Source organism: Chrysemys picta, chromosome 9 (genome assembly GCF_011386835.1).
Source record: "Chrysemys picta bellii isolate R12L10 chromosome 9, ASM1138683v2, whole genome shotgun sequence".
NCBI lineage: Eukaryota > Metazoa > Chordata > Testudines > Emydidae > Chrysemys > Chrysemys picta.
The window spans coordinates 36,457,823-36,470,528 of NC_088799.1; the positions used below are offsets into that span (position 1 = coordinate 36,457,823).

Genomic DNA, 12,706 nt, shown 5'->3' on the forward strand with positions numbered 1-12,706 from the left:
TTTCCTCTAAGCCAACTTTACTTTTCAGGAACCACTAGTACATTGTCTGTTTTTATAATATGGCTTATTTGCACAGAATTCACTTCATTAATATTAGTCTGGCATTATTTTCAACTTCTGGTAAATGTTCTTCCCATAGCCTATCTTAATGTGTGGTTTTATTTAATGCTATGTGTAGTAGCTCTGCACCACATTCAGCGATGAACTGTGTATGCAGCTTTCAAATTGTCACTCCCTCATTTCTAGCTGTGCTTGCCACTGCATAGAGAAGATTTGAACTGTTTCAGCCTACGTTCTTTCGCCAGTTCAATACAGACTTTATAGCCCTGCTCCTGTACTCCTTAGTCAGTCTGTACTTCCATTAAATTCAACAGCAGTTATGGTGAAGAAAGGACTGTCTCAGGATTTCAGGTTTTGAGTCTTACACTCCTATTTTTTAAAAAAACTCATAAACATTATGAATGGAATAAACCATGTTGCTATGATATCCACCCAGAATGGCTAAGGGTTTGATGACATATCTGTCTTTCAAGTACTACTCTCTAGAGGGTGCCATATATTAACTTTCTGCAGTCCCTCATTTAACGGTTTACTGAGTAGCTGGGTGATATGTCATCCTATGATATACAATGTCCCAAGTATACAACATTCTAAATATTTCTTAGTAGTATAGGGTAAGTATGCTAGAAATTAAATGATTGCATTTTGTTCTGCATCTTATTCACTGTCTATTTAATAAATTCTTAGGTGATTTAAATTTTATTTTGCTTATAAGTTAACAAATATTAATTGAAAAAATCTTAATGTTATCCAAGGGTGAATGCAGTATAAACAAAATATAAATTTAAATAAAGCTAATTATATATTGCACAGAGACTATCTTGGCCAGTTAATGATGTAAACAGTTATCTGGATTTACCAAGGAATATCTAGTGAAGATCAGTTTATTTAGAGTGAATGGAGTAGGTTCACATAGAAGCTTGACTAGATGGGTGAAAAGACATCAAAGTTTTGCTTCTGGTTCTGCGACTGACTCATTGTATGATCTTTGGCAAAACCCTTAACCGCTTTGTGTCTCAGTTTAGAATCCTGTATAACAGTTATAATAATATTTACCTACTGTGCAGTTGTGTTTTGAGAATTCATGAATTAATACTTGTAAAATACTTGGAGATCCTCAGGTAAAAGGCATGATGGAAGCACAAAATATTAATTCTATTTATCAATAGCTCCTGTTAACTGAGTGTTTGAACTTTTTTCAGAATAAGCTTGCAATCCACAAATGTGCTTTAAAATGGTATCCTGAATCATTGTAGTACAACAGTTAAACCTTCAGGCACACTTGGAAAAAACATCGTGCAAGATGTTGTGGCCCAAAACTTTGGCAATGGCAAGGGAGTGGACAGTGCAGCTCTGGAGGAGATTGCAAGAGATTACATTTTTGCTCCCATGATCCTGGGCTGTGTACACTGGAATGATGACCCTGTGCTACTGTGGGATTCCCCCAACAGTGTGGTATGACTCTCTTGTCTAGTTTAGTTGGCATTTGGGCCCTAATGCATAAAAGGGGGTATGCTATACTGGGGGATTTGGCCTTATATCATTAATTTAATGACACTATCTTTGTGGCTCAGGAGATGCTTTAATTATAAGCCTCTGCTTCCAGGGGCTTACTGTGCTTTCCAGAAAGATTACCTTACCTTTTAGGCTATTTCCTACTGATGATCTCAGCCTCAAAGTTGATTGATTTGGAGATTGGGTAAGATCCCTCTCTTCTTTGTTTGAAATGTCTGAGCATGAAGAGAGATTTGCTCACTTTGAGAAATGTTCCTGGTGCTCTTTTTCTTGCAACTGAGTACCTCAAAACTTTTAAAATGCCAGATATCCTGGAGACAAGGGCCTCTGGCATATGTGAGGAAAATTGCCTTTGCCAGGAAGAATAGCCTTTCTCAAAGATAAAGGGTGAAGGAGACCCTGTCCAGACCTGTGTTCACAGGGGTGCCGTGGATGATGGTGAGATGTCTAGGATGCTGGGCAAGGAGCATTGTAATTCTTAATGCATTATTGGAAGATGCTCAGATAGTGCAGTGATGAGGGTGTTATAAGAACCATATAGAATAGAATAGGAAGAACTAAAGATTTATTATCTTCATGACAGAAGAATACATACTTTTTAATTATGAGGGTTCTGATAATACAATTCCATACCTAATTTGGATTCCAGATGTGTTGAACAAGATGTGGTCAATTTACTGTGCACACGTCTGCATAGTAGCAGAAGAACGGAGATATCCCCAATCTATCATCTTTATTAAAGCTGTCTCAGACTACAGCTGGCCAGATTGTTCATAGTGAATCATTTTTTTCTCTGTTTGAGAGTTATGTGAACAGACTTTGATTTTTACAAAGATTTGCTCAATATTTGATTAACAGATTCTGTGAATAGGTTTCAGTCTTTGGATTGTCTGCAAACCATTCTCTGCGACTGTGACTTTGAGTACATACACTTTAGGCCAGATTGTCATTTTTACTTGCAAGGAGTAGTACCTTTCTCCTCCACTAGCTCCATAGTACCCACACAGCAATAATATGGATGTTACCCTTTGAAATGTATTACTTATTATTATTTATTATTTTTATTATGATATCGCTTTGGGGCTCCATGCCTACTTGGGCAAGACTTAGTATGAACACATAACAGCTACTGGCCCTGCCCTGAAGAGCTTATAATCTTACTTGTGCTGTGTGGATGGTCCCTTAAATCACAGGTTATTTCTGCTCCCTGACCAAATGATTGAAGGTTTGTTTTAGTGCAGACGCTTCTTGTGTGAATCTGTATGCAAACACATATTGTCATGGGAATTTGAGGCTTGTGTTTTCTACAAACAAACAAAAAAATCACCTAAATATTCATAAAACAGGGATTGTGCATACAGTTCAAGCAAATTCAGAGATTTGTTCAATCACATACAATTTGCAGCATTCCCTAGTTGTCCCAATCTGAGATATTCAAGATGAAAGGTCGATGCTTCATTTACAAAGACATTTCCTTAATTAGGTAATTTCCTTTTAAGATGAATTCATCCCCCCCCTCAAATAAAGCCCTCAATCTAGGGTTTGGGGGTGGTGCAGGCAGCATGGTCCACTGGTTAGTGCATTAGTCTAAGACTTGAGAGACTTGGGTTCAATTCCCCATTCCACGAGAGACTTGCTCTCTGACCTTGGGCAAGTCACTTAGCCTCTCTCTCTCTGTGCCTTAGTTCCTCATTTGTACCGTGGTGATAATAGCACTGCCTTAACTCACAGGGTGTAGTGAGGATAAATGCCTTAAGGACTGTAAGGTGCTCAAATACTTTGGCAATGGGAGTCATATCAGTACCTAGATAATGCCCTCTGGATTCTATTGCAGCTAGATATGGAATAGCATTTGCAGCCCTTCCACACCAGATGCTTGGGGTGAAAGAGCCACTAGATTGTCATAAACCTGGATGCATTGTTGTATCAAAAATATGTTGTTAATTTTAAATAATTGTATTATTTGCTTGATGACTGATAATTATAGTTATCTGGCTGATATTTAGTTACCTAAGGTGCATTGTGGTGATTAATTAGTTAATGTTTGTGAAGTGCTTTAGAGATGAGATGTTCCATGTAAGTGCTGAATATTATTTATTTTTACCTCAGAAGTACTAGCGGGTATTATGGACAATAACCTGGGCCAACATTATTATTCTCCTGTATGACTGTTTGAAAATTTGCAGACAGTGCAAAAATAGGATTTGTCTAAAGTATTTTTAACTTTTTTTTTTTTTTTTTTTTTTTTTAGTCCCACCTCACTTTCCTGTCTGTCTTGTGGCATGAGAGGAGCTGAATGCAACAAGCATATGTAAAGTTTAAAACTTTGTTTCTCTTCATTCTTCCCTTAGGTGTAAAGTGTTTTGTGATGATGCTTTCTGGGAAGGACCCTATATGACAATACTTTCTAGTTTGTTTTCTAGTCTCTGAGACTGTGTTGTGAACTTAAGAACTCAGACAGGCTACCCATTGGCGTTCTGACAGCATCTTACAGATGGTCTCTCCTTATTCTCTGTTGAAGGAGATTAATGAGCTTCAATTCTAAGCAGCCAGCACAAATGCTCCACCATCTAGTCTACACAGAGCAGGTAGCTAAGTTTATAAATCCACATCCTGTGGATCTTAGTTAGAAGCTACATGTATTCTTATCAATGATCTTTTGGTATTAGTTTACCACTTCATGCCTCACTCTGCTGTTTAAACCTCACTTCATTGTCATTTCCTTCCTGAATGTGCACGCTCTTTTTACTGAGAATTTATTGACTGAATTTAGGCATTGAATTTAGTTACTGTAGATGGGCCGAATACTGCAGTCTTTATTGGGACAAAACTCCTGCCGAAGTCCACAGGAGTTTGGTTAGAGCCTGTGCAACTGAATGGAAGGTGTGGTCTCTGAGAGGTACATCATAGTGTGTGTAAATTTGCACAGTTGCCAAATTTCTGAGAACCATGTGTTAATGTATATATGTTGCAGCCACATAATGAATGAAGGAAGGAGAAGATATATATGTCCCTGAAGTTGATAGAACTGCATATTGTTTGATTCAGTACAAGTGGGGAAGACATAAATCTGATATCTAGAGTGGGCAAATCATTGTCATTTACATTGTATCCTGCTAGATGAGGGGACACAAACAGACAGATAATGATTAATAAAATAGAGAAATGGTAAAATAATCATGACCGTTAACAAGTAATACAATATTAATACAAAATATTAATTAAAAAACTTGTGGTAGCATCTTAAAGTTCTTGTGGTTAGAGCCTGCAAAGATATATGCCCAGGAATAGCAGAAATAAAGGATGGTCCAGAGGTTAGGGTGCTCGCCTAGGACTTGAAAAAATTTGAGAAGTGAACAATATTTTCACCAAGGCCAATGGTGAGGAGTGTGCACACAGAGAGGACATGGGAAGTTCCCATATGAAACGTATTCCATAAGTGTAGTGCTCAGAAATGACAGTTTGGACAATACGAAGGTGGATGATAAAGACATTTTGAATAAGTTTTATAAGCAGACCTAGTAGTGTGTCACAGTAAAGAGTATGAAAAATCTTGGTTTGGTCAGGCGAAGACAAAAGAGGTCACCCATTGATAGTTTAAAAAAAAAATCCAAAGTCTCAAATTGCACAATCTGAATCCAGATAGCCTTTATCTTATTAATACTGTTTAAAACAAAATAATAGACTATTTAATTAGTCATTTAGAACCTCTTAAAGCCACTTTCCAGTAGCATGAGATACTGAAAGCCCTTCCCTCTGGCTGATTTTGGTGGCCTGATCATGACGTCAGCAGGGTTTGAGCATGCTCTCTTTTTCAGAATCAGGTCCCTGATTCAGTGCGGGAAGTCTCTCTTTCAGTTCTGCTTGCCTACCTCAGACTCTGCAGACACAGCAGTTCTAAACAACTGCCTCTTAAATGAGCTCTGATACCCTCCCACTGAGCATAAACTTAATCATCAAATGGCTCCATTGACTTCAGCTTATGTAGCAAGGTACTAGCTATCATGGGATAGTGCCTGACACTGCACCACTGAATGTGATGGGAGTTTTGCCATTGGCTTCAACAGGATAAGACAACACTGTGTTAATAGATATAATATAGGTGTGATATAAATTTAAAAGATACCTAAAGGGACATCTTATTTTGATGGCTCTGATGCATCTGTGTGTATAGCCATTGTATTGCTGGATTTGAGGGTTCCTTCCCTTGGGCCTGTTATGCTTTAACAAAATTTCCTTAAAACAAAGTCCTTTTACTTTGGCTTTGCTTTATTTTCCAGGATTTGAACACACTGTGGAATCCAGTTTCAAGGGGTTTGGCTTATTGAGTACAGTTTTAGAACTACGTTTTTATTAATTATTTTTCCCTTTTTAAGAGTGGAGGACAAAAGGTCAATTTTCTACACTCATACTTTATATGGAATAATACCTTCCTTTACAAGTAATCATACTGAAGTCATGGGACCACTTGCAGAGTATGGGCCTGATTCAAAGTTTGTTGAAATAAATGGAGGTCTTTGATTTCACTGGGCTCTGTATGAAGCTCTCAGACATTATTCAGCATGAGTATGGATGGCAGAATTGGACTCTGTGTTATCATGGAAACCAAACTTCATAAAAATCCCCTTCAGCCTTCACAACTGAATAGTGTATGAGCAAAAGAAATTGCCATCCAGGAGCACAAGAGAGCCATTAGCAACACCCAAGGCAGTACAGCAGTCACCATAACAGCCAGCTACGAAAGCTGTGCAAGAAATAAACCAGACCCAGATTGATGCTGCTGGAATTAGAGTTAGGAATATGTGTCCCACAGGTTGCCAAGTGTATTTTGTGTATGGCCAAGGTGTCAACTCCGGTACTGGAACAGATTGGGGATTGATGAAAATATAAACAATGCCCCCCAAAGCAGGCGAGATTACTGATTTGGTATGGAAATTACACAGCTGTGCCACTGGGCAGCTGTGATCCTATTAGAAAAGTTAAACTAATAAGCTTATGCATGACATGGGGCCTCCTCTTTAGTGTGGACATTTATGTGTGATGGTTTTGTCTATATGAGACTGAACGTCTGTGCCCAGTGAGAGAGCTGGAGATAGAAGAGCCAGGATTGTTTTATGTTAGGGCTGAGGTGCATTGACAAAGCTGTGAGTGAGTTTGTGCAGTGCCTGCCAGTGCTATTAGCTTTTTTCCATAAGCACTGAAAAGAGATAGAGACAAGAAATACTGGCAGCAAGTGCAATGCTTTTAAAGAACACATTTCACTTCTCTGGCAAATGATTTAATTAAAACGATGTTGTCTTTTGACAGATTACTGGGCAATTAAAGCCTAATCAAACCCAGCCTAAAATGGTCCCATGGAACAGTGTGGGTCCTATTCCCATTTTATGCTTAAAGGAACAGTATTTCCAAACATCATATTAACAGAAAATTACAGGCCTGCTCATGTCCGCATGCAAATCGCTGGCAAAACTATCATCACCTTCAATATGAACAGCCCCTTTATGTAATATACCAGTAATTGTATTTTTGGATACATATTTGTTTAAGGGAAAGCTGTTGCATTGGAAACCCTATTTGGAAATTCTTAGTTCACATTTTAAGAGAAATCCATTTTCTGCTAGATATTTTTAGTGCTAAAACTTCCTCTGAAGTACTATTACCTTACACTATATATCATTAGACGTTGATATGTTTCCAAGATGATCATATGATTTCTAAGCATAGCTTTTACTGCTTTCTGAATGACTTGTCTGGCAGGAGTCAGGAGGCTAAGTTGTTAACTGCTAATAGCTTCTTTTCTTTGCCTGAATTCTTACTGATAAAACATTAAAACATTTTACAATTACCTTTCTTAGAAGGTCAGCTGTGCTTTACTTCAGCGTAAGACCTCATTAGCAAAGATACTTCTTCACACAAGCCGCCTATGTAAATGTAAAAATGTATTAGTCTGCAGAACAACTGCATGTGTGGGAACACACAACAACTATATTATTGAGAGGCATTTCAGAGCTGAACACTGGCATTTCTCATTGAGACACTGATATTTTAACATGAACTGGGAGAAGCAGTCCATATTTTTGCATTTATTATTGCTCATTACATTTTCCAACTAAAGTAAGCTCACTATATTTCAGAAAATGACAAGATGTAAAAATTGCAGCTCAGATCCTTCAGTGAGCCATAACCAGTTTCTTTTCTCGGGGAAAAAACACCCTACATTGAGAATTTTAGAAATCTGTCTGTCTGACTGTCAGCGCTATGTTTACTGATTTGATGCCATTACTTATTTTCCTGCACGTGATTATTACCAGTCATTTAAACTGCTCCTGTCAATTTTTAATAAACAGCTGGTTTATTTGAACTGGGAATTTTAATGCTTTCAGTTCCATTAAACTGGATTCACAGGAGGATTATTGTAAAAGACAGGAAGCAAATGTTCAGACATGAATTCAGAAGCACACCGAGAGAAAAATATCTTAATACTACATGCGTGTGTTTAGTTTCAGTGGATCAGATCAAATCTTTCCTATATCTGCATCCAAGCTATTTGGTTGTGATCAGATGATCAGAATTCAAGGAGGCGATTGGAGAGCTAACTGGCTGCAGCTGCATTGTAGACTGTTTTCAGGGACAAGGAGCCACTGTTTTTCAAACATAGCATAAACATAGAAGTTATTTTGTAGGCTTCAGGATGCAGATATGGGTTGTGCTGCCAGCATTGTTCTGCTTCAAGCCTTTCGTTCTGTGGTACAGAGGAACTGTCCACATATTTGTAGACGACGACAAGAGGAATTGTCACATGAAATTCTGCCACTGGATAGTGATGATGAAATGAACAGACCTAGAACCCTCACCATAATGGTACAGTATACTTTTAGCAAACAGACAAAGCTGACAGGATTATTATTACAGATGTTATGTGATTTATTAACTTTAACTATGTAGATGGAGGAAAAGAGCATTTGATAGACTGTTTGCAAGTGTGTACTAGCTTTCTGGTAGATTTGCTGTCTTTGTTATCAACAGAGCTGAAATTTTACTCTCATCTTTAGCTGGAACTGTGAAGTGCACATATGCTGCCTATAAAGCAACACTGTTATTTAACTTGCCTTTGTGTTTTGTAAGTATTATAAGATATATTACAAGCATTAGAACCATAATGTTGTTTAAAGTATCTTATTTCACACTCTGAATTCCAAAGTGCCAGCTCATAAATTGTGCACAAAGTCTGTTCATCATAGGAAACTTTTGCCTCAGCCAGGATGCAGACAGAATGTATAGCAAGGTGTATGCAAATTATCTTCCCATAGGTCCTTGCAACAGATTTTTTGTATGATAGAAATCTTTTGCTGATTTATTAGTTCCAAACTCTGAGCTATCCTTAAATGAAAAAAATAAAATTTGTTAGCTGACTAGTGAGTTTCTCTGTTCTGTAGCTCCTTGTTTTTAAAGATTATCATCCTTTAAATGAGTGTTGTTTGCTTTCTGAATTAGACATGTATTTTTAACTTAAGCTGTGATTGAAATAAAACAAGCACTGCAGGTCATTTATTAGGATTCTGTTTGATCAACCAATGTGTGACAGAGCATTTCCTTATTGAAAGCATTGTTTGAGATGAAGAATATATGAACTACTTAGTTACCACAGTTCCTCCCTGGGTATAGACTCTGTTTATAATTTTCAGAATTTTGAAAGGGATGAGTTATAATCACTTTTCATCTCTTATATAACAATTATTTGATACTGTATTACTATTATGTAGTAATCATATTACAAAACCACTGCAGTCATTATTATAGACCGTGTACATCAGAGCCATCATGTACATCATTTGAATGATACAAAGAGACTCCTCACTAAAGCACATTATAAAGAAGTCCAGAGTGTGTTCACTGATACCTTACCTTATCATTATGTACGTTGATTTGTATATAAGTGGGCACTGGGAACAATAGATAATTTATACCTATTGTGAGATGAACAGAGCATTAGAAATACTGTGTTGCAGTCATGGTAACTGTGGTAAGACACAATGGGTCAGATCCTAGTAATGCCAGCTTACACCAGCTGAAGATCTGGTCCAGTATTCGTGGTGTTGATAACTTGTCATGGGAACGAAAGAGACTCATTTCATCACTGTAGCTCTGATATCTTAAATCTGTTGTTTTAAACTCTGGAGCACACATAATGCACAGTTTATTCCTTCAATTAAAAGTTAAATAACTTCCCTCAGAGGAATTTAAAAATAATTGTGTCTCTGACACTAATAATTACTAGGATTGCATAAAATATGCTGTGACAAGGGACCTAAAGAAAGTGCAGTGTGCAAAAGTACTGACCACCCCATCAAATCTGTTATAATGCTTAGAGTAAAAGCATAGAGTCTTGTTTCAGTTCAGATTGGAGCTGATGTGCAATGCATTTTGGTAGACCTGTCACAGTCCCAAATTACATATAATCTGAGCTGCATCACGCCCTCCTCCCACTTTCCCCCCACCCCTGGGAGAGGGGGCTAAGAAGGAGGATCTCTCTGCAAAAATCCCCTTGAAGTGTTCCTCCCAGATCAGATTGTCAGGGGGTGGGATTTACCCCCGTATGGAATGAAATGTGGGGTCTACCCACAAACCTGAGGGATTCTCAGGAATCCATAGGAGGTCAGTGCCAACCAGAAGGCCCTCCGCCAGCTTTGTGCCACTGGCAGCCCATGTCCATTCCCTACGGAGCTGTGCTTCCAGGTATTCCTTCTGGTCTCCAATGGATTTCCCCATTACAAAAGTGGCTCTGCAAAACAGGTAATATAGACTTAACCTCTCATGGGCCAGATCAGTTAATGTGTGTTCCTTAGGCCCCACCTTCACCCAGTGTGAGGCCACTCACTTTTATCAACAGCCCACTCAGTCCCCACTTCTCTTGTGTCCCACAGAAAGCCCCCATAAGGTGTCTTAGTAAGTTGAGGGGGGACATTGTTGATCCCCACTTCCTTGGGGGGGGAGATTTGGGGTGCAAAGTCTAGCTCTCCATTTGGGCTGGTTTAAGCTTAGACTAGATTGAGAGTGTTGCCCACCAAAAAAGCTAGGGAGCAGTAACAGGCTAAAATAAATGCTCTTTTCCTTGTACATGGTTTTTGTTTCCCCAGATCTGAGGGATTATTTCGTTCTACCATTAAAAGCAGTCAGTTACCATTAAAGTTAAATAGGATTGCACCTGAAATAAATTGCTATCAAGCTTTGCAGTTAGACTCTGTAATGATATGGAGCACTAGTAACTTCAAAAGAAAGAGCTGCTTTAGGATACTTAGACATGGCAGTAACAGACAGTACTGTTTTCAGTGGATTTCATATGTTTGTTGAAAGGGCAGCTTGAGAAAGAAGAAGGATTGAAGGCTGCTTAATCCTAGTAAAATGCATGTGTGAGCCTAACAGATTGTTGCTTGGTCTGTGGTAGATCAGTGAAGTTTATGTATGGATAATGTGCTAGAGACTGTTACACAGACATGCAAAAGAGCATTTGCATCCAACTAACGTTAGTCACAATGATTTCAGGATCTAAAATGATCATGCCTGGTTTATTATGAAGTTTTCATATTTGAAGGCACTAAGAGATTTGGATGCCCCAGGAATGCAGGATCAGGTCCTAAAAATACAACATACACCAAAAATAATTACATTTTATGGCCAGATCCTTAGCTGTTGTAATCCAGTCTTTCAGTGGAGCTGTCAGCTGAGGTACTGGTCCTGTGTCTCCAGGCACATAGTCCGTCTTTCAGGGGAGAGTGAGTCCCATTTAATCTTTGTGCTTGTTGCAATGGAAATAGACTATAGGATAAGAATACATTTCAGTATTAGGTATTCAGAGAAGATTGTATTTTTTAAAGTATCTTCCATATGGAATAACTGTGCCAAGCCTTCCTCTTGCTTCATACCTTGTGGAATTGTTTTCTGAAGCCTATTTATTACATGGACCAGAAGTGAAATCTGTAAATCACATGAGCTAGATTAGAAAGCAATCTCTGAAGTGCTGCATAGAGCAATTTACCCCTAAGTACTTCTAACAACTGGGCACCTGTACTTTGTTCTACAGTTTTATAAATTAGCTTACACTTGCATCCCTCTCCATTCTTCAACACAAACATTCTAATGCGGTTGTGGTTATCTTAGGAATTGTGCTTTACCACATCACATTCGGTAGGGTCAAGGATTCAGGGAGATTCAGGAGGATTTGATTCCCCGTTTTAATATGATTTCAGCCATTTGACAAATGTAGGTGAAAGGAAAAAAAGAGGAAGAGAAAAAGAAGGCAGTAAAATTTAAGAGACCTCTCTTTATGAAGTTCATTTATTGCACATCAACTGACATGTGACCCAAGGTCCTCTGGGTTCCTCAGCTCATAATGACTTTCACTTGAACATTTGATTCTTATTCATTATTTGTATTATGGTAATACCTAGAGCCTAGTTCCAACTGTGCTAGGCACTGCACCCACATAAAAACATGGTCTGTGCCTCAAAGGGCGTACATTTTCAGTATAAGATGAAAGACAGCAGGTGAATACAACAAGCAGACAAGGGAAAGACAGGGCAACAGTGAGATAATTGTAAGTGTAATGTTCTGTGACCACTGTTTACCAACTGCCTAGTCATTGACATGAGTTTTGTAGGCATCACATTCACAGCAGAGGATTCTAGCATTCTAGTCATTACAGAAGACCAGTCTGATGTCTCTGTTGGCTGATTTTTTCAATTTATATTAGTCTGAAATCCTGATGAGGTAGATTATTAATCATTGTCTTAGATCTTAGATGTATTCCTAAAGGTACTTAGATCTGGGAAATGGTATAAATGAGACAAGAAAAGCAGAAAGAACTGCCTGATGGCTGAGGATATAACCTTGTCTCTGAACCTGAACAGAATCCTGGAGCCACAGGAAATGAGCATCCAGTGGCCACTCAGGAGTTGTATGAATTGATTCAGTGTGATCAGTGGCTCAGCACTTAGCAGCCCATCACATTAATTCATACATCTTAGGAGGACATCCCATTCATGACCTCACTCCAATTCAGTATGAAATCAACAGAATGTGTTAGTGTGGGTGTGAGCTTAAAAAAATCAGCACAGAATGTAAACGATCATAA

The 12,706-nt window shown here is 38.4% G+C and overlaps 1 protein-coding gene across 13 annotated transcripts in view; it reads left to right on the plus strand.

Moving 5' to 3' along the window:
- DOCK10 (dedicator of cytokinesis 10) overlaps positions 1-12,706 on the plus strand; it is a 226,103-nt gene that overhangs the window by 29,678 nt on the left and 183,719 nt on the right. For 7 of the 13 annotated variants that reach the window (XM_024103281.3, XM_024103285.3, XM_024103287.3 and 4 more), the window contains exon 1: positions 8,167-8,436. The exons of 3 other annotated variants lie outside the window; for them this stretch is intronic. In XM_024103281.3, coding sequence (XP_023959049.2) covers positions 8,275-8,436 — 162 coding nt within the window. In that variant the 5' untranslated portion in view covers positions 8,167-8,274. Of the gene's footprint in view, positions 1-8,130; positions 8,437-12,706 lie in introns of those variants that run through there. 3 more of the 13 variants (XM_065558018.1, XM_008165873.4, XM_008165877.4) reach the window with 1 other exon arrangement.